The 26,529-nt window shown below is 38.6% G+C and overlaps 1 protein-coding gene across 7 annotated transcripts in view; it reads right to left on the minus strand.

The window, feature by feature from the left end:
- Positions 1-26,529, minus strand: part of LOC111869264 (RB1-inducible coiled-coil protein 1) — an 87,537-nt gene that overhangs the window by 6,604 nt on the left and 54,404 nt on the right. For 6 of the 7 annotated variants that reach the window (XM_023860658.2, XM_023860659.2, XM_023860656.2 and 3 more), the window contains exons 13-21: positions 21,824-22,162; positions 20,602-20,919; positions 19,314-19,493; positions 18,872-19,026; positions 16,316-16,450; positions 12,460-12,547; positions 11,186-11,235; positions 5,220-5,353; positions 766-836 (exon numbers count right to left, since the gene is read on the minus strand). In XM_023860658.2, coding sequence (XP_023716426.1) covers positions 766-836; positions 5,220-5,353; positions 11,186-11,235; positions 12,460-12,547; positions 16,316-16,450; positions 18,872-19,026; positions 19,314-19,493; positions 20,602-20,919; positions 21,824-22,162 — 1,470 coding nt within the window. The remainder of the gene's footprint in view (positions 1-765; positions 837-5,219; positions 5,354-11,185; positions 11,236-12,459; positions 12,548-16,315; positions 16,451-18,871; positions 19,027-19,313; positions 19,494-20,601; positions 20,920-21,823; positions 22,163-26,529) is intronic. The other variant, XM_023860657.2, reaches the window with a different exon arrangement.

Genomic DNA, 26,529 nt, shown 5'->3' on the forward strand with positions numbered 1-26,529 from the left:
ATAGAAAATGGCATAACAGTGGATGACTGTTTATCACATCAAGAATATGGATTAGCCAGCACTGACACATAAGTTCACTTTGCAGTACCTGTTCAACAATATGACTATGGTGAAACTAAAGAGAATTTTGTGCCAGACTTGAAAAGAAGCTCGACAATAACAGAATGGATTTCCAGCATATGCTATAATTTGGGTAAGTTAATATGCAGTTTTAAGCTGTATCTTTGTCAGTTATGCTATCAATCCAAACTTTTGTGGCCCAAGCTGATGAGAGGAGAACATGGCTTTTCAGACTGACTGGTGCAACAGTCTGCAGAGGCCCTAAAAAACCTCACTACATAACAATATGTATACATATATATCAAACATCATGGAAAATATAGTAAAGTCATAATCAGTGACAAGCACTGTCCCAGAATACATTATTTTCCTATAAACATTTGTATCCTATCAGGAAACATGACCACCTCTGTGGTCTAGTGGTCAGAGTCTAGTGGCTACAGATCCAGAGATCTTGGGTTCAATTCCCAGCGCTACCAGATTTTCTGAGAAGTAGTGGGTCTGGAATGGAGTCCGTGGGAATCCATTGCACTGACCAGCGGCACCCTCTATCTGCTAAAGTTGGTACTAACTTTGCTGACAAGTGAGGGTTGCTCAGTCGGTATAGTTCACTTGCGGACTATGGGCCTTGTAGTTTCTTCGTTTGTTTCAGGACATGGTAAAAAGTAACCAAGTGTCTTGAAAGCTACACATCATAAGACTTACTTTCCTGGCATGGCAATATTCCTTCTCAGTAACTTCACCTGTGCTGTAGAGTCGTCTAAGTGAACCATCTGCTGAAAAAAAAGTGTGCACAAGTAAGTTCATAGTGACCATAAACCATGAAAAATTCTGTAGTTTTTTGGTGTCTGGTGGAAGTAATAAATCCTGAATGTGTGGTGGAATGTAAGTTCTGTCATAACTGCAATCTGATACACTTTGTTGTAAATGCATATTACTAAGAAGTGGAATTCTCAGGTATTGTTGCTGGAACTACACGTGTGGTTATGGCTGCTGCGACAAGTCCGTACTATAACTGATTGGAGTGCTAGGAGATGGGAGGGAGACACACTTAGACAAGTGTCACCTCTCTTTCTCAGAACATGGGTTTGTGTTCCTACCTCAAAACATTATTTCTTCAGTCAGAGTACCTCTTCTGACACAAACTTCCATACACTGTATACTATTTCACATCCATGACTAGTGACAACTTATGGTTTCCTGTCTTAGACAATACCACAGTTCCAAATTAATACCCTATTAAGAACAATATTTTTGTTTGGATAACAGGCAACACAGAACAATCTTAACTAACTGCTTGTAGCCAATTAATCCATGATTTATTTAATCCGTCTTGCAGTGCATACACTCATTTATCTCCTTCTCTCCCTCGCACTACATGTTTCGGCATAATAATGCCATCTTCAGGTGCTTACTTATCCACGTCAAACCAGTTCATTGCATGCCATGTTCACACATTAAAATAACTAAAATATGTATCTATCATATCCTGGGAAGCCCAACCCAGGAAGCCCAACAGTATAACACACGCAGTCGCAGGAGCACGACACAACAAAAGCACAACACACAAGATAGTGAAGGAGTGCTCCAACAAAGGAGAATGGGCGTGACTGACGTAGTGAGGGGCGACGTAGCGATGTGGTATCCTGAACAATTTTAATATTTTTAACGTTTGACAATGTATATGATAGATACATATTTTAGTTATTTTAATGTGTGAACATGGCATGCAATGAACTGGTTTGACGTGGATAAGTAAGCACCTGAAGATGGCATTATTATGCCGAAACATGTAGTGCGAGGGAGAGAAGGAGATAAATGAGTGTATGCACTGCAAGACGGATTAAATAAATCATGGACTTAAATCAGTGCAACAGGACGCTAAAATACAACATTGCCAATTAATCCAGCACCTCTCTGGTATAGGCTGTGCAGGAGTCTAAGTAGACAGATTCAAATCCACCTTTTGCACATGTGCCATAAGGTTTAAATTTGGCTATAGTCATATGGTCATTTCTGAAACAAGAACACAAAACAAGATGGGAAAGATTAAGGGAGAGATAAAAGGTAAAAATGTCTGTCTCTCAAAGTGAAGATCAACTAAATACGAATATTGGGTTCATACCCAGGATGTTTGAACACGGCAAAAAAATTTCATGGTACACCATGAACAAAAGGATGGGTAGTATACTAAGTTGGTCTAAAGTGCGTGGCTCCCAGGCAGGGAAATAAATTGTCATTCAATCCATAATAAGAAAACGTTAATATGTAAGTGTTAATATATTTCATGTCACCTCCATATTTCTGGTGTTCGTGAAACCATCAATGCCCAAATAGAACGTTTCCTGGATAAGAAGTTGTAAAGGGGACCTGTGGAGAAGAACTTCTTTAGCAAAAAAAAACTTCCTGTAAGGGAAATGTAAAATAAGGATAATTTTTGGATCAATTTTTTGTATTTTCATCCCAAGCAACTGTTTCATAATATTTCCATTATAAAAACTATGACAACTTGTAAATACAGCGGCAACACTAGAGCTATTTTTTACTTTAGTGCTAAAGAAAAATTAATAAAACTAAGTCATACTAATGGTCCAGCTAATAATTGCATGCCTTATTCAGATTTGCTTCCAGTTTCTGTATCGGAAAGTTCTCAGCCTGTCACTGTTGTAACTGCCTTGGTGAAAGAAGACGAGAGGGGAGGCCAAGGTCACACTTCCACAACCCCATTGCATCAGTCTGCCATGTAACACTGTGGTGTGAACATGCACTGCTTTTACATGAGCGCTTTTTTGACTTCGTGCCGTTTTGTCTGTAATGGATGGCAAAATCGAGCAACGTGTCTGCATCAAGCTTTGCATGAAGCTCAGTAAATCCGCTACTGAAACCGTTGAAATGTTTTGTGAGGCTTTTGGAGAACATTCTTTAACCCAGACAGCGGTTCTTGAATGGCATTCACATTTCAAGGCTCGTTGAGTGTCAGTTGAAGATGAAGAATGTTCAGGGTGACCAAGCACCAGCAAAACAACAGAAAATGTTGAAAAAATTTGAGAACTCATCCACAGAGACCGTCACCAAACAATCAATAAGCTTGCAGACACCACTGGAATCAGTTATGGAGTTTGCCAGGAGATCTTAACGGAAAATTTGAACATGCACCATATTTTCTTTTTTATTTCATGCATCCTGTTGTGTTATAATATACAACTTCTTTATTAAAACCGTCATAATGCAACTATATCGAGGTCAGTGCCTAGTTTTGACTCTGCTACATGTTTCGGGTATTAATAGCCATCATCAGGCAAATACATGGCCAACATATATACACCACTAAACTGCAGTACTAGGAAAATTGGATACGACTTATTATTTATGTTCCCTACAGAACGGACAATACTTTGTAAGATGAGGCAGCGACTAAATAATTAACATTAATAGTACTACATCTACATCATGAGCCTCCAATAACAGTTTTTATATACACACAAAATACAGAATACTCCAATTTGTCCGTGGGAACGCAACAAAATTACAAAAACCAACAACTGACTCAATGATGTAAAGCATCAGTCAAAGAATTTTATTCTTGTTTTATACTATACCTTTTGTTTTATATAATCTAATTTATTGTATTTTTATGTCAAGTATTTTATATAATTAATATTATTGTATCCAATTTTACTAGTACTGCAGTTCAGTGGTGTATATATGTTAGCCATTTTTTGCCTGATGATGGCTATTAATAGCCAAAACATGTAGCAGAGACAAAACTAGGCACTGACCTTGATATAGTTCTGTTATGATGGTTTTAATAAAGAAGTTGTATGCACCATATTGCTGCAAAGTTTGTTCTGCAATTCTTAAAAGATGATCAAAAGCAGCAGTGCATACCGTGTCTTCAGCTATGAGAGAAGGCTACTGAGGACCCAACTTTTATCTCTAGGATCATAACAGGTGAAAAAAGTTGGATTTATGGTTATGATCCAGAAACGAAGCAACAATCATTGCAGTGGATAAAAGCTGGCAATCACCAAGAGCAAAAAAGGTGCAGCAGGTCCAGAGTTCAAAAGTTGTTATTTTCTTAACGTGAAATGGGACTGTTCACCATGAATCTGTTCTTCCTAACATTATGGTCAACTCTGACTTTTACTGTGATGTTTTCAGATGCCTGAGAGAAAATGTGTGATGAAAAAGGCCAGAACTTTTCTGCATTCACAAATGCCTCCATCATGACAATGTTCCTGCCTGCATGTCTCTGAAAACAACAGAGTTTGTGACTAACAACAACATGGTTATCATTCCTCATCCTCCCCACTTGCCAGAATTAGCCTCCTGTGATTTCGCTTTGATTCTCAAATTGAAACTGAAACTGAAGGGACAACATTTTGAAACAGTGTCTGACATCCAAAGGGAATCACTAGCGGTTCTCGACAGCATTAAGGAAAATTACTTCCACAGTGTTTTTGAAACGTGAAAGAAAATTACAGGATAGCTGTATACGTTCCAAAGGAGACTATTTTGAAGGAGATGACAGCCAAAATTGAGTAAGTTAAGCCAGCATTTTTTTTCTGACATAGTCAGGGAACCTTCTGATACATGTAATATTAAGTTTCGTCTAAAAATCACTGGTTTCCATTTAACTGGAACTGCCACAATATTTTGTTTAAATTACCTTACACCACAACACAAACAATATCAACAATTTCTCATTTTTATTAAACTTACAAAAGCATGTGTACACATAATGCCAAGCCTGCCATACAAGGAAACAAAGTGAATGAGCAGAAACTGATGTTCAATGATGCACTGCACTCAGTTAAATGGTAATGAACTGTCAATATGTTGGGTGCAGGTTTTGAAGCAGTAGCAACTGATATGAACTGTGGTACAGTTAGACTACCAAGAAATGAATAATGGTCATAAAGCCATTTAAATATATTATGATTAACTTGCATATTTTGTGCAATTCATCACAATTATTTTAAAGAAAATGGCAACGTAGTTAACAGAAGTGACATCAGCAAGAATAGGACTTTTAAAACCGAATTTCTTATAGAAGAAAACTTATTATCCAGGAAGCACTTCTTTATCACCCGAGTCTAACAGGCATAAGAATATTTTTCAAGAATTCCTAATGGTAAAGATAAAACAGTGAAACAGACCAGATGCAGAACGCAGACCGAGCGTATCAAGGCAGTCTGAGTGCAAGAAATAGAGTGTGGCTGTCTCCTGCAAAATTGTGTAGTTCCGATGCTCTTCATCCCACACCACCAGCACTGCGTCACCCACGTTGCACCTGCAATGACAAAATATCTTACAGTTCTTATTAATGCCATAAGTTAATGGCTATGTACAGGTAAAGTTACCCTCGAGAGCTGTCAACACAACAATTGATTATAAAACTAATATTAGAACATCTGATATTTAGTTTATTTGCACCCCACTATGTTTTGATCTGCAGAGATCACCATCATCAGATGATCTAAGAATACATACCTATTGCCAATGAATTACACTCAACTCTCGATTATCCGGGGGCGGATAAACCGGTTTGCGGCTTAACCGGGGCTACGGGGGCTTTTTTGAGGCTTATATGTTGTTTAATATTCATTCACTTTTGTTTCACATGGTGAGTTGTAACACTATTTTCACACTAGTGTGAACTGAGCTCTGCATTTTTTGGTCCTGTTATGCTAACACAATGTTCTAGGGTAGGGGTGAAAGAATGCAAGGATTTGTGGAAAGTTTCAAGGCCAGATACACCGCCCCAGTTAGTCTCTTTGTATCGATCTTCAAGTGCATTAGCAAAATGTCATGGTGTAAAAGGAAGCATGTTGTGTTAAGTATTCAATAGAAACTCGTCTGAGCCGGGCTTCGAAATGTTAAGCAGTGACGAAATCGTAAGTTCAGTGGGGGTGCAGCCAGGAGAGCGGGAAGAAAGTGAGAATGAGGAAAAGGTGGACAGTACTGCTAGTAAGAAAATATCACCAGGTGCTGCTCTTAATCATTTGGAATCCTTACTAGACTATCTTGAGAGTGAAGGGAACACTTTATTAAGTGACAAGCTAATATTACATAGGCTTCGTACGGATATCCGTAAAAAGGAAAATGCCACGAAAAAGCAAACGACAATATTAATTTTTTTTTAAGTGGTAAGTGTGAATATTCGTAAAAAGTGTTGGATGTTGTTGAACACTGTGACTGAAATAACTATTTCTTACTTCAGTGTAATGTAAAAAAATTATTATATAGGCCATGAGATGACATAGAAATGAGGTTGAATAAATTTAAATACAGGTAGGCCTATCTATAGTATTATGAAGGTACAGTATCACAGTACCACTTTTAATAAAATTTGTCTTAACCAGGTTTTCGATTAATCATGATTTCCATCCCCACCATTATCCTGGATAATAGAGAGTTGAGTGTATTTATTAAAATCAATCCATTTTTATATTTTCCAGTAACATTATTATTTAAATTTTTAGGTTTTAAGTTTGTAAGTACAGGACATGTCTCAAATAACATATACTGTAACGTACTAATGGTTAAATTTGCTACAAGTTAAAATCTAGTAGTTTAAAGAAAAGTAGATAAAAATTAGAGTTTTAATATAAAAATGGGGGAGAGTGGTGTGTTTAGGGTACTGGTCATTGTGTGGTGTAAATAAGCTTCATAGTTTTTTATGTGTTTTGGCAAGCGAAACTTTCTTCAAGTGCATAAGGGTGATTGATTGGCACGCAATATATATGCTGTTGTAGGTGACTGGTTTTTGTGTCTGCAGAGTTGCTGTTTGTAGATATACACTGATGTATGTAGTATATGAAAGCTTTCTGTATGGGTGGCTCAGCTTCTTACAAGCTGCCAGATATACTTTCATAGATAATACAATGATGACAGATTCGTAGACCATCTGATGATGATCTCTGAAGACTGAAAAATGTATAGGGGCATAAGTGAACCCAATATTAGACATCCTAATATCAGTTTTATAATCAACTGTTAACAGCCCTTAAATATACCTTAAATACATGATACACAACATCATGCAAAAAATAAGATAAAGTTGCCTGTGCCCAACCACTACACCACGTATAGCATACGAGGGTCAGTCAAAAAGTTCCCGGAATGGTGGTATATCACTCTAATGGTAGGATATACAGGAACACTTACCTAATCACCTTCAAAGTTGGACCCTTGCGCACACACACACTTGCTCCATCGATCCTGCCACTGTTGGAAGCAGTGGTGGAAGGCTTCTTTTGGAATCTTCCGGAGCTCAGCCATCACATTCGATTTGATATCCTCCATGGTTGCCAACAGTGTCCCCTTTAGGCCCATTTTCAGAGTAGGGAACAGCCAAAAGTCACTTGGAGAGAGATCCGGAGAGTACGGTGGTTAAGTGACGACAAGAATGTTTTCCTTGGCGAGGAATTGCTGCACAACAAGCAATGTGTGGCTCAGTGTGTTATTGTGATGCAGAAACCACTGTTCCTGCCATTTGTCACACCACTTCCTCCGAACCGCATCGCGCAATCTCTGCAGAACTTGCACATAGAAATGGCCAGTAACAGTACCAACTTCTTGCTCCAACTCCGCGATGGTCATTCTTCGATCACATCGAATCAGTTGTTGCGCTTTTCAAATCATTTCTTCAGTTCTGGATGTCAAAGGTCTCCCGCTGCACTGGTCATCCTCTAACACAAGGGTCTCCAAACTACGGCCCGCGAAAGAATTGTGCAGAAATGCGCCAATTGAACTAATTTTCCAGTGAGTACAGGTAAATGTGATTCCGAGCTTATTGACCTGACATATTATACTGCAGTTCGATGGCTTAGCTGTGGAAAGGTTCTTTCGCACTTCCTTCAGCTCAGGAATGAAATTTATATATTTCTTACTGAGAAAAACCACCATGAAACACTTTTATCAGATACCGAGTGGCTTTGGAAATCAGCATTCTTTGCTGATATGGTGAACCATATGAACCATTTGAATTTAAACTTGCAGGGTGAAAATAACTTAGTCTGTGATTTATTTGCACTTATCACGGCATTCAGAGAAAAGTTGATACTTCTGGAAAGCCAAGTGAAAAATTGTAACTTTGTTCATATGCTATACTGTGCAGAGTTGCATAAAAAGGGTGAAGCAGAATTTCCTTCCTCGTCTGCAAATTCAGTCATTTCAGATATGAAAGAACAATTTCGGAAGCGATTTGCTGATTTGGATTCCAGTGCTCAGGAAATTAGATTGTTTCAAAATCCGTTTGACTGTGATGCTGCAGATGTCCCAAGTCAAATTCAAATGGAAATTACTGAACTTCAGGAAAATTATCATATTAAAGACAAATACAAGGAAGGAAATTTGATCGAATTTTATAAATTTCTGAACTCTGAGCAATTTCCAAATTTAAAGAAATTTGCTTGTAAATTTATCTCCATTTTTGGGACGACATATCTGTGTGAACAAACTTTTTCCCAGATGAAGTACATCAAGTCAAAATACAGGGTAAATTTATCCGATGAACATTTAAAGTCGCTACTTGTGATTAGGGTTTCAAAATTTGAACCTCAATTTAATCAGATTTTAAGAATGCAAAAAGAGTTCCATCATTCACATTAATTGTTTTATTATAATTTGTGATGAAAATATGAGCATTTGCTGCTACTGTCTGTTGTCATTAATATACGATAATTTATTCTCACGTACTTTGTATTTAGTTTATGAAATTCTGTGCTTTCAATAAAACTCATATACCTAGAGTTATTAATTTCTCATTTTATCCGGCCCATTGAAAGTGCTGAATTACCTAATGTAGCCCCTGCTCTAACAGATGCTGCCCATTCTTAAACCGGGAAAAACCAGTCATAAACTGCGGTTTTCTTTAGTTTAGTATCACCGTAAACTTGCTGCAGGGTCGATAGCACTCTGATGCATATTTTCCCAATTTGCATATGAACTTGATGTTCGCATGCTGTTCAAACTGCGACATTGGGCCGAATGACCAAAACTCACATCTAACTCAAATGGAATAGTAATGACACTGCATACTGAAACGTGTCCAGACATGTTGTGCCTGCGAGCAGACATGCTGAGCTTCCCACCACAACAGCGTGTGCACTATCTTATCACTAATTCTCCATCTGCAGGGACATTCCAGGAACTTTTTGACTGCCCTATGTATAATGGAAGTGGACATAAAATTTATGTGGGTCATTTCATAAATAATGCACAGGTTGGCAACACTGTGGATTAGGTGATGCAACAACAGTGAGCATCACGTCAGTTATAGTTCAGGGTTTGAAAAAGAAGCACGTTATTTTGTTTCATTTATAATGTACTCTGTTCTTAAATAACGTGAATTAGAAATGGAGCCTGCACGGTTCTCAGGTACTGTGACTGTTGAAAATCAAAGGTCATACATTAAGATCAAAACTTTACGTGGAAAAAACCCAACAGAAATCCACAATGCGTTAAGTGAAGTTTTTGGCGAGTTAACAGTGGACCGTGGTACAATTTCTCACTGGGCTAGTCGTTTTCGTGGCAGTCATGTGAGCATAAATGATGATCCAAGGCCAGGAAGGCCAAAAACATCAACAGACGAACGAAGTCTGAAACTTGTGTCAGATGCTCTTGAAGATTGTCGTGTGACATGCGAGGAACTTTCTGAAACCACGGGGATTCCACCGTCAATATTCCGAATTCTGACAAATTATTTAAAGAAGAGAAAGATTTCTGCGTGATGGGTCCCTCACTGCTTGACTAGTGAACAGAAGTAGAAACGCTCGACATTGCAACCTTGCTGAAACAAAGATGCGACGTTGAAGGTCAAGCATTCTTGTATCGACTTGTCGCTATTGATAAAACGTGGGTTAGAGACTTTGAACCAGAGCTGAAATCACAGTCCAACGAGTGGAGAGGTCCATCTTCCTCACGACCAAAAAAATTTTGATGATCTCAATCAAAGGTCAAATAAATGATGATCTTTGCTTATGATCACCAAGGAATCAACATGACAAACAGAGTAACGTGCGGGAAAGGTGTCACAGCAGTTTATTATTGTGACTTTATGCAAAATCTGCGCAAAAAAATGCACAAAAACTGACCTCAGTTGCTCGAGGCTGGGCCGATCATTCTCCATGACAACGCTCGCCCGCAAATCGGGAATGTCGTAACAGAAAAGCTGCGCCAATATGGTTGGGAGGTGTTGCTTCATGCTCCCTACAGCCCGGACATGAGTCCACCAAACCTCGACTTATTTCCAAAGCTGAAACAGCCTATGCGAGGCCGTCGTTTTCCTTCTCTGGAAGAGCTTTCTGCTGTAGTTACCAGAGCCATTCGACATAGAAACAAAGATAGTGTTCTGGATGGAATAGTACAGCTTCCTACACGTTGGGACTCGGTCATTGAGAAGCAGGGGGACTATATTGAAGGACTGTAAAGAGATATTAAAAAAAAAACAAGGACATAAACAAAAAATTGTGTGCATTATTTCTGAAATGACCTACGTACCTACTGTTAACTTGGCAGTAAATGTTAGTGAGCTGTCAGCTTCTGGTAAGTTCATTTTTCTTCAGCCTAAGATTATTTAAATTACATGGAAAAGGGGTGGAATTTGTGCACTTTCTCAAATACTCATCTCTTCTTAATATTATGGTGTAGTAATATTCCTAACCTCAAAATTATATTCTGAAGAGCAATATTCACACATTTTAAGCTCCCCAACTTTCAAATACAAAGTTTTGGTTAAAAGGAAGTCTGTACATCATGTAAGTAAATATGGTAGTCTGAGATAGTGACAGCATGAGAAAGCATGGGACACAGATGTATGGGAATGGGTACCCAGGCATCTAGGTTATGGCACTGTATTTTTGTTCCTAAGGTTCAATCAAGATGGGCTACATCCAGTGCATATTCCCCCCATTACATTCCTGTTCAGCATCAACATTCAGATTTAGACACCCCCCCATTGGCTACCATGTTTCCTACCATCAAGTATAGAGACATCTGTCTCATAGTGTTCCCACCTTGAAAATGGACTCCTTCACCACTGCCATGGCAGAAAAGAGCTAGAAAAAGTCAACAAGACCACAAAATGAAGCATTAATAACAAGTATGGAAATATACTCACGATACAATGCTGATCTTCCCTTGCTGAATGAGAGATGTTGTGCTCCGTGTCTGCAACATGATTAACAATTTCCTGCATCAATTCAAGTAAACAACAAGATACGCAGGATTTTTTGTCTATCATGGTTATGCTTCGGTATCAGCTACCAACTTAATTTACTGTTCTTATAAAAATTAGGTTTATTTCCAAGCCCAGTATTTTAAAATGCATATACAAGTGATATGACTACAATGGGATCTTTAACATGTCTCCTTGCTTAATAATAAAAATTATAGCTAAGTCTCAGTATAATGGTTTTCTTACAAATAACATATTTGAAAACAACCCTGATAAGAAAATGGAGGCAACATAACCATGAGATAATGGAGCAGGACTAAAGAAATTAGACGTTAATTGTGGATAAGGTAAAGTTTTCCCTGTGATTAGTTAATTAAGCACTACGCCATGAAGACATATGGGGCAGCAGAGGTATAGCTTCACTATTCTTGACCTCGGCACCAGATGAAGTGAGCGTTCAGCTTCACACCCTGCTGCTTTAAATCTTAAATAAAGGAAAATTAACTACAGATTCCACTGTTACTACCTCTTGTTAATACTCACTATGAAATTAAATGGCTACTTAAAACATGGAAAAACTTATCAGAAATTACAAATATAAATCACTCCGTCCAATGTGACCTGTAAGTTTTTTACTACATGAAAACTTAACACCCTTACATGTTTCGGTCTCTGTGGACCATCTTCAGAGGGCAAACATCACTACAAATAGGAAACCACCATCACATAAGTTGTTTAGACGTAAAGTACATACGTACGTAGTGTGACGGACCAGAATGAAACAAATCAAACTTATCAGAAATAGTGTCATATAAGTAAAACAGCTTTAGGCATAAACATTTCAGCCACAAAAACAAACTCCCTACATGTGCAATTGGCCTACATTTAGTATACAGTATACTGCACATCATTTAGGAAACAGTACAGCAATATCAGCAAGAAATAAATATGTCTTGGAGCAGATACGTTTTCATACTTAAAATTGGAAGTAATCTCAAATTAGTCCAGATCCTATGATTTCACTGAGCTGTAGAACAAAATAGACATGTTGCCTATTCAAAACTTGTTAATTTGGCATCAAAAGCCTAACTAGTGTTTCCTGTGTTTGGTATTATACAATATAACAAACTGGACAGTATTCATACATATTTACAGGCCACTTCATGATAAGTCAAAATTAGCTTCTTAGAAAAAAAAAGTATTTCAGTGTTACTAACCAACTTTTCCCTGAAAGGGTGTTCCTCCTGCAGGCCTCGCTGTGAGGGCTCAGGGCTTGTAGCTGCATCTCGACTGCTGGTGCTCTCCCTGTCAAAATGTCATGATTCCGATACATACTTCTCCATCAACTATTCACAAAATGTTCAAACACAATCTAGATGTAAGGGGAACAGGCCAGTCTTGTTCACTGCCTGGTTCCTTCATCACAATGAGAATTCAGTGCTAATATATCATAATTCTTACTTCAAACATATAACTGCTAACTTATACCATGCACTGAACCCATCTGATGAACTATCTCCCTGATAACAGAACACAGAAGTGCAACACCACTAATAACAAAGACTTACTCTGAACATGATCCTGAACAGTTTCACCCATCTCCCACCATCACAAATTTCCTGAGATCCATCTCATTGCTATGATCCCATCTCATCATCTTCCAGATCACATCACTTTCCTTACAAATCCTACATGAATTCTCATTAAAATTCTACTGACCATTTTCTCTCCCCATTTTGGATACTTACCAAACATACTGTAACCGCTCCACTGTCACTCACTAATTTAAGTATAATTAGAATGATCAGTAACAAAAAATTAACTGCAGGTAACAAGTAATACCAAAGCCAGTGGGACATAGTCACAGTCTTGTTTTCAGGAATGGACTTATTCCAAATCTTGATGTTACACAGGAAGCACTCCCTGTGGCTTTTTCTGAGAAATTCTGTTTGCGAGTAGCACGGTGGCAAACTTTGAGAATTTGATCACTGACAGGTCCTGCAAGTTGTAACTTAAAAGCAGGCAGTTTTGAAACCCATGCCAAGCAGGTTATCTGTCAGTGTACTGTCAAAAACGACATTAGAACTTTTAAGGGTCAAAGCCCCAAATTGCAGCTAGCTGATTGAAGATCCAAAAATTGTGTAAACCCCAGTTCTCAAAATTACCCAATCAGTGGAATTAAGGGGGAGTGACTTAGCAGAGGAACTGACATCCAGGGGACCTCAGTGTTTTCAGACAAAGAGTCACAAGTTTGTTGCCAGTCGCCAAGGCAGTTGCCAAGTGCCTGTTGCTCATGAACAATTTAAAAACAAAATCTGTGTTTTTCGCTGTTCTGTGGAACCCCAAGTTCAGAGTGCTAAAGAAAGTGTAAATTGTAATAATAACGTCCGTTATTCCAGGACTGTGCTAGATAAGGACCTATATACATAAGCATCCTTTGTATTGACTGTGTGCCATCAGGTGAAGGGAAGTGTTGATCTCAATAAATGGTCACAGTGTTTAAGTGCAAAGTAGCACTGAACCAACTACTTCCCTCCCCGTCCTAAGCGAGGCCCTAGGAACGCTCTGAGAAGGATCCCAGCTTTACCCACAGCTGAACTAGTTGACTATCACCTTTACCCCCTTTCCAAAATAAAACCTACAACTATTGTAACCGACACCACCTGAGCTTACTCGCGCCAAACCGAAGAAGAAGAAGAAGAAGAAGGAGGAGGAGGAGAAGGAGGAGGAGGAGGAGGAGGAGGAGGAGAGTGACGAACAACGCGTGACTAACCAACCAACAAGGGGGGAGCGAAGGTGAGGGAAGAACGGTTACAAAGAGTGAAGAGGTGGAGCCCAACGGAAGGGCTGGACGGTTATAATACCACAGCCTCTTTGATTTCCTTATTCTAACAATAGTAGGTGACCTAAAATGTCAGCTTCTTTTCCATGGCGTTTAAGGGTATACAGTAAAACACTACTTAAAGTTTCTTTTTGGACCAGTGGATCTTAACTCTAAACTGAATAAATTCTTGAACGGAGGTATTTAACAATGCGAATACTGACTCGGGATCCTTGATATTGAATGTTAAATGACAGAAAATCTTAAACTGTGGAACACTAAACAGAAGTTCCATTACATATCTTCCATACAAACATTACAAATAATACATATACCTAGTTTGTACCTTTTATTATTCAACCATATTGTAACATGTTGCGCGACTGAGAACCCCCCTCCACCCTCCTCTCCACGGTAACGTAGCGCTCCCCGCCACTCCCCTCCGCGGTGACGTCACGCGGTGACGTAACGCGCAACGCTAACGTAACCGTAATCAACGTCCTACTGTGACGTGGCACTCATTACGCCACAGGCAAGCACTGCAGCTATATAAGTGGATGCACAGTGCGTATCGATCAGTTCGAGTTCGAGTTCGAGTTCGAGTTCGAGTTCCAGTGTGGCTACCGCCGAAGACATTCCGAGTTATAAAGTAACAGCCAGCCGACTACAAGTTGGAGTATAGCAGCCGTCGCGGTAAGAAGAACCGGACGTGTGTGTGATTGTGAAATTGGGAGCGTGTGAGACAGTGATACCTAGCTCCCCGACTGTAAACGTGTAGCCTACTGAAGGCAGACTGAACTGATTTGCGCATAGGGTTATAAAGTGTGAAACCCCGCAACAGTGGTGACAGATTAATGCGCTTAGGGTTATAAAGTGTGAAACCCCGCAACTGTGTGATAATTAATTGTAGCCGTTAGTTGTAGATTGTTAAATAAACCCAATTAACCATCTCTACGGCGTCTTCAGTAACGAGCAAACACGTTACAATATGTTTCAGATCCAATAAAGGATCATCAGATTGGTGGTAAGTATAGACCTCAAGGTCCACACCTATCCAACAGTTCAACTGACATTTACCTACTGTAGTAACCATCACTACACAAACTTTGATAAACAGAATATTACCATGTCTAAAGAAAATAAGCATAAAGCACTGTCTCAAGGTGGCAAAAGAAATCTCTCTTCAGGCACACTTTTCAGATTTTGTCTTTGTCTTTGTTTCAAACAAGGAATGACAGAGTTTGCTTTGCCTCTATGGACTTCCTGATATAAATTAGCTTGGGAAGCAAACCAGTGATTATAGTTCATGCAGAAAGTTGTGGAGAAAAGTTCTGACAGGCAAGAAATTGCTTGTTGTAATGAAAATGCTGGGAAAAAAAAATGCCATAATTTTATATGAAATCCCTCCATATATGTGATATTAACATATTGACGTGCAAATGTTTTTTATTTTTTCAATATAATGAAGTTCTCATTATATGCCGTGTTTGTTACATCATGGTTCCACTATACACAGATTATAATCTAGGATTAATATATTTACAGTCCCACTATGCTAATTCTAGCAAATTGCACCTTCTGAACAACAGATAAATATATCATATTTTGAACTGCAGTCAGGGCACCAAATGATAATATTAAAATGTATTGTAATTTGACAGTACTGACGTATATATGTGGATGCATTTTTGAATAGCCTCATGTGTAACCACTGTGTTTTCTTATGTGAAAACTTCAGTTGTACTGTACACATATTTTTGTATTTATGACATATTTCACATCCTACAGTCATTCTGGCTGTGGATCCTGATAATGCAATGCAATGTAATGTAACATAATGTAATATAATATAATGTAAAAAGGAAATATGACGTGATGAAATTAATTAAACTGAACTCGCTCTGGATTATGTACAATGACGGCACTAACTAAGATGGAACATGAACGTAACTGATCAGCAGATGAAGAATTAGAATGTAATGGTCATGACTTATAAAATATTGCCATGATATTCAAATGGGAAGAAAGAAGAAAACAACTTCAACCTGGGTGACTCGCTGCCTAGCCAAGATTTCAGTCAGGCACTTCCTGAACATCAGTCTAGATTGTTATCGCCATATCAACATTCCTCATGGCAGTCTCTGACACCAGCCTTATGGAAGTTCCAGGCTATATTACCAGAGTTATTCAGATGGCTGGACAGTTAACTGCAGTCACTGCTGTCAGAGGAACAAACAGTGTGTGACACTCACTGAACAACAGCAACTGAAGTGTTCATCTCTGCTGCCTTCCTCTCACGCTCCTCTGCCAGCTGGGCTTGTAGACATGCCTTATCAGCTTCCAGCTCATCCATACGGTCCAGAAGAGGCCACATTGCTGATCCAGCTCTGGCGTCAGGACCAAAACCCATGCAGTGAAACAGAGTACTTTATGAGCTCAGAGAGACTTTCATTGTACAATCAATGAATCATCTTTTAATTATATGAACATAACATAAAACCACAAACAAACAAGATAGAGGCAAAACACAGAAATATAGTCTCATTCCAATATTGGCTATTCATGTCACATCAATAAATACAGGCAGCAACTGACAGCAGACCAAATTTTTTCCTAAGACCTTGCAAATAGAGGAAGAGACTCAACACAACTCTCTAACTTCAACTCTGTGACTTAGCAAAAAAAATTACCATTACTGTCATTACAATTTCAATCATGTAATGCGCATTTCCGTGTTCTTGGTAAATGCCTCTATCTACAGTCTAAAAAGGAAATTTATATATGATAAGAGGAACTAATTAAACCATTAGTTTTTGTGAAGATCCAAAATCACTCCTCAAATCACACATCAAAACAATACTTTTTCAACCATGGACACTCAAATCTATTCTTGGCTTGCAGACAAATAAACAAACTGCTAATTAACCAGACACATAGCACAAGGCATTTTTCAGCAGCCGACAGTCCAAAATTCACTCTCTCAAAGAAACCTGTACTGAAAACTGCATCAGAGAAGATGAAATGTCTTGAACAGCATTCAAAACTTGAAATATACCTGTAAAGGGGCACTGTATATGACTGGCAGTCTATGAAAGAGAACATTTTTGCATAATGTTCCATTGGAGTTTAACCCGTTGCCGTGGTTCGTCGTGTATGTTTCGTCAGGGATTTAAATCGTCTGGGGGGGTTCGACGTGTATGTTTCGTTCAGCTGCACACCTATGTTATAACGCCCATAATAATTGATGGTTTTGCTGTAGATTGTTAGATTTTTCGCTGGCCTGTTGTCAGTAGAACAGAGTATAAATAAGACACGACTTTATCTGNCAACACTTGTTATGATAACATGAAGGTCGAATTTACTGCAGCTAATCTGGGTAGCGATACGACTCACGGAGAGACATTTCTTCTTATATTCCCCCCACGGGGAAGAAGGCAGGGCCTCACAGAAGATGTTTTGTTTACGGAAAAAATAGCCAAATGAGAGATACGCAGTACTGGTATGGTGATGTGAGTCAGCGCTGTCTATAGTAGAATGCTTCAATGCGTGTAACACTCCGCTCAAATTCTGAACCACCACCGAGATACCGGGTGCTCATATTATAAGGCAAGGTTATAAAACCATCTTTTAAGATCATTTTAGTGAAAGTTTCATCCTTCAAGGCGTACCATTCACTGCTCAAATACTAAACAACCTGCACCCATGGCCGAGATACAGGGCGCCCATATTATAAGGTAAGGTTATAAAACCACAATTTAAGATCATTTTAGTGAAAGTTTCATGTTCCTATCTCATAGAATTTAAGAACAATGATGAATAAATAATTTTCGAGCAAAATTTAAATGGCCGGCTGAATATATTACCGCAGGAGCCGCGGCCGCGGAATTTAAATGACCACGTCAAAGGGTTAATTGGTACATTACTGTATAGTCAATGTTTGATTATCTGCAATAATGGTGAGAAAAGCAGTGTGGATAAATAAAAACAAAGGATAATCAAAGAATTTTGAACCATCCTGCATAAAGCATGTGCAACATGTTGAGGCATAAAAGCATTAATGCTCTAGGCAATATGCACTTTTGCAGCATGAGGATGCTCTCACTTCAAAAGTGAGCTGCCTTGTTGAAATTGCAGAGTAAGCCAGTGGGCACATTTTCAAGAAGGAGCAAACCACTTCTCGAAATGAGCACAAAAATATCTCTGTGCTGTGGCAAGAATCTTCATTTCCACAAAAAAACAAAACACATTCCACTCTCTGCTTGACACTCTCCCATCTTGGTATCTGGAGCTATATACCCTCTTCATAGGAGAACGGCAATTATATAATCTCCAATGGAATATCCACGAAGAAGACCACTCACCAGCATGATTCAGACTTTCCTCATAACAAACTTGCCATTCCACAATCAAATGAATCTGCAGATCACTTTATCTGCCAGTTGATAGTACAATGATACAGAAAGCTGTGACAGGGTCAGATGATGTTCAGTCTACTGCAAATTACTGTAATGCATCAGTGATACACAGCAGGCAACACTTAAATCATTACAGGAAATCATAACTAACAATTAAAGGGGTTCTAGAAGTCACATATTTAATCTGCAAAATGGATAATTTGCATGCAGATAATCAAAAGTTTAGGGCATGTGGATAATGGACAGGCATGGTAAAACTAGTGGCACCCTAACATTGTCACATCTGCATAAATATAACAGATGTGCACCTTTGTATGTGCCTAATGGACAGGCATGGTGAAACTAATGGCACCCTAACATTGTCACATCTACATAAATACAACAGATATGTACCCTTGTGCGCCAGATTCTCTACTGTCTGTCAGCTGCCGGATAGTTTCCTGATGGCGCTGACACTCCTCAACCAATGAGACTTCACGCATTCGCAGGATCTCCAGCTGCCGCTCCTTATCTTCCACCACACGCCTCATTGCCTCATTGAACCACACCTAGTGACCATTGCAGTAGCATGTAAGTACTACAATACAACCCAAGGACATAAAATTTAACAACTACAACTAGTGAATTCAATGCCTGTTTCCCATTTATGAAGCTTATGTATCTTCAATATTCTGCCTGCAAGTGAACCAAATAAATTGGAGTGATAAGTTTGCTAAATTTGCCATAATAAAAGCTGATAAGAACTTACAGGATGGTTTTGTATTGCAATATCAATTCAATGTTTCACTATGTGCACTTGTGTTAATATGTGCCTTCCCTGGAGCCCCAAACTGACCTGTCTCTCTGCCTCAGAGCGTAGACGAGCCTGCTTGAGTTCCTGCTCAAGTCTGGCCTCCCAGCATGCTCTCTCCTTCTCCACTGCTCTTCGCACTGCTGCCTCCCGTTCTGCTGCCAGATCCTTACGAATCTGAGCCACAATTGCCTCATGATTCACCAACTCAATCAGTTCAGACCTCTGTTAACACCCATAAGTGCACTAAGAAATGGCTCATACTTAGGTCTACTACATGAGCAAGCCCTAGCAGCACTCTTTAACACTTGTTCCTAAGTAATGTATTTTTGACAATGCCTTAAGAAGCTAACTCCTTATGAACTCAGCCTTTAATAGATTCTTATAAGAAATTATTCATAATTTGTATGTCACTTACTAGTGGAAGGATGAGTAAGCAATAGATTCATATAACTAAATGACCAATTACCTCACTGGTTAACCAGTTCACTAACTAAAAAAGTAATGAACCAAATTATTAACTAACAAACCAAATAACTGACTCCCACAATTTAAGATGTCCTTGAATAGTCGACAGTTGAATGAATGAATGAATGAATGAATGAATGTATAAGGGGTGGGCCTTCTCGGCCCGCAAATTCTGCAGTACAGTGAACTACTGTAGTCAATGGCTACTCACGTGATCAATAAGTTCCCTGCTTTTATGGCAGCTGAAGTCTCATATCCGTATTCACAAAGGCCTGCCACTAAGATCATATTTTCAGCCAGTTCACTTATGTTCGTATTTTCACATCTTATTTCAGTAGCACTATCTTCCCAAAATAAGCCTAAATATCCCAAGTTGTATCTTAACAAACAAACATTCAAATAAAAATTTTGTATCTGTTTTTAATTTCCTCCGATGATCCTATATATTACATTCATCTCATCCATTTTGATTTAACCAAACTGTTATCTTACTTCCTCTTACATCCTTATACACTTTGGTCAGACCATTATACTGTTTCACAGAGTTCAATTTTATTCTAATTATTGGGTTCAGCAAAATGTGTGTAACTTTACTTTCATTCAATCACATCAGCCATACCCCTCAAACCCACTCACTTATTCATCCTTCCCGAATTAAAAACTCAAACAATGTTACATAAAAGTCTTCACAGATCCCTTGCCATGAAATTTTTTCCAGTCTTCCATTATGTCGTACCTCTTATAGCATAAATACTTAATTCTATGAATTTCTTAACAATGGCATCTATATTCTAACAGCATGACAAATGTTAGCAACTGACCAATTAGCTGTGAAGACAAGCAATTTTCATATTGTGTGGCACACCTCAATCTTTTCAAGGCTGCTGTCACTGGGGCTGCGCTCCATAGAAGTGGTTGCCATGAGCCTAAAACGAGATCGCAGTCCCTCTAGTTCTGTCTTGTAGCTGTGAGTTAGCCGATCAGAGAGCTCCTTGAGGGCTCTTTGCTTATCAGTCTCTGCCCCTTCCAGCTGCTCCTGTACAACACTGCACTGTTGCCTCATCTCTGAAAGTTCAAGTTCTAGCTTCTGTAATGCTTCTTGCCGGGACTGAACTTTCTCCTCCAGCTGTTCCTCCATATTTGCTCGCAGAGATGCCAGGTCTTCTTCTTTCATTAAGATGGTCTGGAAACATAAAATGAGTGTCCATAGTCTTGAGATTCACATAATGTTTCCATCTCAGTTCAGAAATACTGAGGGAACAGCAGATTAACAGTCAACTTTACTGTATATTTGATAAAGAATGTAGTTGAAGTGCACAGTAGCTTAATCTGAACCTTTCTTCAATCTTCACTTTTGCTGACATTAAAGAGGTTCAGCTGCAAACTTTTGTTTGACAAAGTGGTTCTGATATTTAAAATACAGAGTCTAGTGAATCTGGTCACAAATGTACACCAAGGGAACTAAATTTAGGTGTTAAATTCTGTTATAAAGTAAAACGGTTTATCTGATGGGAATGAAATTAGTGGGCAACTTAGGAGACTGCATAATGAAGAACTTTGTAATTTAAATACACCACTAAGCATTGTTACAATTCTGAATTTATCAAACTTATAAGTTAAACATAGCTTACATGGCAATCAGGAAGAAATGCATATGGAAATGTTGGTGGTAAAACTTCTATGAAAGTGATCATCTGGAAGATCAAAATGTTGTATTTTGCGTTACAACAGCGTATAAAGTGCAGCAGTTTCACCAAAAACAATTTTAATGCATCTCATGATGGCTGTATAGAACGAAACATGTTGTAAAAATTGAAAGAATTAAGTGTTTTAAAAATTAAAAATTAAATTCTGAATTTTAAAACTTCAAGTATAAACTGCATGGAAGACAGAAACAAATATGTGGAAGATCAAAAGTAAACTGAATCTAAGATAAATAGGTTATAACGAAAGGAAGTGCATAGAACTGTCTAGGAATAAGGTATAATGGAGGGTTTTGGTACTAGTAGTGTCAAAACTTTCAGCTTAATACCAGACACATAGTTATTTAATAAAGAACTGAACGACAATGTGTTTCCACACCAAACCTGCTTCAGGATTCGGATCTCCTCGTCCTTAGCCTCAGCTGCACTCCTAACATATTTCTTGAGGGAATCCATCTCCAGTTCATGGTCTACAGTGAGACGTTGTAACTGTTCCTGCCTAAGCATCTTCTCAGCCTCCACAGCAGATTCATATTGCTGTCCCAATGCTGCCAACAGCTGAGCCAGCAATCCATTAAATTCAACCTGCTCCTGCCAGATGAGAGCCCGCATGCTAGCTAACTCTGTTCGTAACTCACTCACAACCTGAGCTGTAGTGCGCCAGCAAGCGCTAAGTTGCCCACGCAGCTGCTCTACTTCACTCCGGGTGTTGCCCAGATTTTCCTGAAAACACCAGCAAACCACCCACACAAATACTTAGTAATGTGTCTTTACATTTATCAGTGCTTCCAAGTACACCAACCTGTAAACAAAATCATTCATAACTATGAATTGTGAGAAACCATTATCTTCTCTCATATAATTATTCTTGCAGGACTTTCTTTAAATTACAGTTTAAAGCTATGAGTAATAGGTTTCAGGTATTTAATTTTTATTTTTGCTATAGCCAATCACAATGTCCACCCAGTCTACAAAACACATGGTCTTGGTCAGATTAAACTATGTGATCAGGAGAGTTTCTATCACTCTTGGGACATGAATGTATTGCTTACATTTGTTTATATATATTATATTGTCCTGTGTAGGTACAGGCTTTGTAATAGGCTAATCAGCCATCCAAAGAGTCATATCAAATATATGTTGAAGGATCCATTCTTTCAGAAGAAATTCTACAATGCAAGAGACCACAGGGGATAAACAAAGATAAGAATACATTTTTTTGATTAATACATTAATTTGATTCAAAGCATGATTGATTCCATGTACTACAGTAGTTTCACTGATGTTACAGAACCAAACACTCAACCAGTTGCTTATTATTATTTGTTATTATTATTATTATTATTATTATTATTATTATTATTAGAGGGGGTGGGTTTCACCATGCACTTAGACCAGTTATTGGTCCATTGTGCGTCCCCCTTTAATTTCTACTGTCGCCATACCCCACCGGTANCCCTTAAAAATTCCATGACCTCTGCCAGGTTTGAACCCGCGTACCTTGAGTCATGAGGTGGGAACATTACCCCTAGACTACGGAGGCCGCTAACCAGTTGCTTAACTTTATACAGTACTTTTATTCTCCATTTAAAGTCAGCCGACATTTTGGAGAAACATGTTGCCTCCATCTGCTTATATGCTCCTCCAAAACGTTATCTGACTTCAATGGACTACACAGCATCATATCCCAGAAGATAAAACTCTTCATAATCACTACTGTGAGAACCCAAGATCCCATATAGTAGAAAACCAGGCTATGTAACATGATGTCATCATTCATAAACAGACATAATTCTCAGATTAAATTCTATTGAAGTAATATTTTATCCACATTTCAATATGACTGGAAAGGAGTGAAAGTAAATCATTAAAAAGATGAGGTTTTAAAATCACACAGTAGTGAGTATTAAGATTACGGTCTTCTGCAATGTAGTATGGTAGATAAGACAGATATGCATCAATGTTTCAGGGAACACTGGAACCTATTACACTACTACACAGCATCACATCCCAGAAAACTGTAATTATAACACTTAAGAGTTGTTTGGATCACATGAAAACAGATTAGCACAGTTTCCTTCTCTTACAGATATGAGGGGCATTCAAGTTCTAAGGTCTCCGATTTTTTTTCTCAGGACTGGGAGCAGATAGACACATGCGGTTTTGTTTAAAATACGTGTGCACTCTTTGTGAATGCGTGACAGAGATGGCAGAACTCTAGTGGTAGCGGCGAGTGTGAGGAGTGTTTTTGATACTTAAAATGGCGACGTTTTCGTTACAAGAACAGCGAGTAATCATTCGTTTTCTCCACTTGTGTGGTGCGACACCCATTGAAATTCATCGCCAGTTGAGTGAGACATGTGGTGATGGTGTCATGAATGTGAAAAATGCGCGTTCGTGGGCGCGACAGTTCAAAGAAGGCCGAACGTCGTGTGACAACGAACCAAAACAATCTCGGCCTCGCACCAGCCGGTCTGACAACATGGTCGAGCAAGTTGAGAAAGTTGTTTTGGAGGGTCGCCGATTGAGTGTGGAAAACATCGCCCCCAGAGTTGGCATTTCCGTGGGATCTGTGTACAAAATCCTGCATTAAGAACTGCGAATGCGGAAAGTGTCCTCCAGGTGGGTTCCATGAATTTTGGCGGATGACCACAAGGCTGCACGCATGGCAATGATGAAGGCATGAATGGGACTTTCTTTTCATCAACTGTGACAATGGACGAGACATGGATGCCGTTTTTCAATCTGCTATTGCATCAGCAATTTTCCAGTGGTCAAAACAGACTCCTACAGAAGCGTTCACAGCGGCCATGGAATCATGGCGTCGACGTTGTGAAAAATGTGTATGGCTGCAGGGAGATTACGTTGAAAAGTGACAGAAGTTTCAAATTTTTTGTATGATTATTGTGTGAGAAAAAAAATCGGAGACCTTAGAACTTGAACGCACAACGTACATTACTGTATCAGCAAACCTCTTAGCTGCCCTGCCTGCTGAGGTTGACATATTGCTCTGTGAAGACTGCATGAAACATTTCACACATATCTGATATGTATTTATGTAATAAATTCAACATATACCTGGTATGTCTTCATGTTAATTTTGGCATACAATAACAAACAAAACTGAAAGACACCAATCAATCATTATTGAATTCACAGTCACAAACTAAAAGAAATCTCTGGTCATGAGATGCAGGTAGAATGAGCAATATGCTACTTGTCACGAGCAGGGCCTGAAAAGTCAAAATGTCTATTTGCTAGACACCAAACAATTATACCACATTTTGAGTAAATTTATAGAGGGATGGAATAATATGAAATACATTTTAGGGAACAGGTTACAAGGAAGTGTGACCTAGAGTGAACTGGCCAATGATCATCTCCATGTCATACTACTTTTCATTTCTAGTGCCAGAAGGAGTGACAGCAGGAGAAGAGACTAAGGTAAACTAAAATAAGTATCCCTTAAACATGACAAAGAAAACAGCCTCTATCATAAAGATGAAAGTAATGTTTCAATGCTGAACAAGGAACTTGTGCAATTGGAATGTCCCATGTTATCAATGTGTTTGTCTGGTTTCATAACAGAAACAAATCTGACCTTAAAGGTTCTTAATGATCCACAACAAAAGCTGTAAAAACAACTGAGAATTGTACTACAGATGAACTCCACTAAATAAAGAGAACAGAAGAAATATTCAAATGGGTCAGATGGAGGGTAGAGGTCTCTGGCTGGAAAGGACAGGGGCTTGCAACCAACCAAGGCCCAAAGCTTGTGAGTGGAACCATGAACTTAGCACAGCCAGATGCACAAACACAGAAACCAAATCCAATTTGGAGACAAAGAAAAACTAACAGAAAACAATAAGATTTCAAGGCAGAAAACTATGTAGTGAAAGAAAGAGAAGACACTTCCTTTTTCATGTTAAGTTTAGAATGCAATACTTACCACTGGATGTGGTTCAATTTACAGGACTATGATCAACGATCTACACCGTACAAGTGAATAAGAACAGACTCACCTCAATACCTACAATCTACATAACATTCAACTGAATATACAAACTTGAACCCATCTATCCAAACTAGCATTCACCTGTCACTTAAAATTACATTTAGAAGGAATACGGATATGACTCATAATAGTTCAAGTCTTATTACCCATGGTACATAATTACTGTATTTATGTAAGTGAATTTAAGGCAATGATTTATGAAAGATGATTTGCTAAAAAGGGTCTGCAAGTCTTTGAAGAATGATGACTCTACATTTCTGTGTAAATGGAAGGCTCAATATAATGCACAGATGTGAATGTTCTCTAACACTGCTTTGGCTAAAATGCACATGTATACATGCATAATTTATATCTCTGTATAGATTATACACAGATTATACAGTATAATTTTAGAAAAAACAAAACATTCCATTTTTAACTTTAACTTTTAGTCACAATTTCTAGTTTAACAAATATGAATATAAGTAACTGTTTTAATTTCTGACCTCATGTACTACCTGTGCAATGATTTGTATACCACATTCTAAGTTTCAACAGACACATGTTGAGGATTCTGATGGAAAAATTTGAGGATCTGTGGTGACATGCTTTCTGCTGCACGTGCCTCAGCTGTACATGTAATAACATTCAATAATAAAAGTGCAGAACTTCTGATTTTCAGCTGAATCAGTTAGGCAAAAGATACACTTGGTCTGTTACCCTGTTAACCTGATCATCCTAATTTTATTTCAACACAATCTGTATCATCACTGTATGCCAGTTTACCTCCTCTGTATGCTATTCTGATATGATTTACTTACTTACTTACTCATGGAGCCGAGCCCTTCTGGAGAAGCCGCAAATTCTGCAGCTACTCAAGAATTTCCCAGCATTTTATGGAAACCAAAGGTTCATTACCGTGTCCACACGAGCCCTCAACTGGTCCCTAACCCAAGCCAGATCAATCCAATCCATACCATCCATCCTATCTCTCTAAGATCCATTTTAATATTGTCCACCCACCTATGCCTTGATCTTATCAGTGATCTCTTTCCTTCTGGGTTTCCCCACCAATATCCTATATGCATTCGTCTTC

The sequence above is a fragment of the Cryptotermes secundus genome, unplaced genomic scaffold (genome assembly GCF_002891405.2).
Source record: "Cryptotermes secundus unplaced genomic scaffold, Csec_1.0 scaffold18, whole genome shotgun sequence".
In the NCBI taxonomy this organism is placed as follows: domain Eukaryota; kingdom Metazoa; phylum Arthropoda; class Insecta; order Blattodea; family Kalotermitidae; genus Cryptotermes; species Cryptotermes secundus.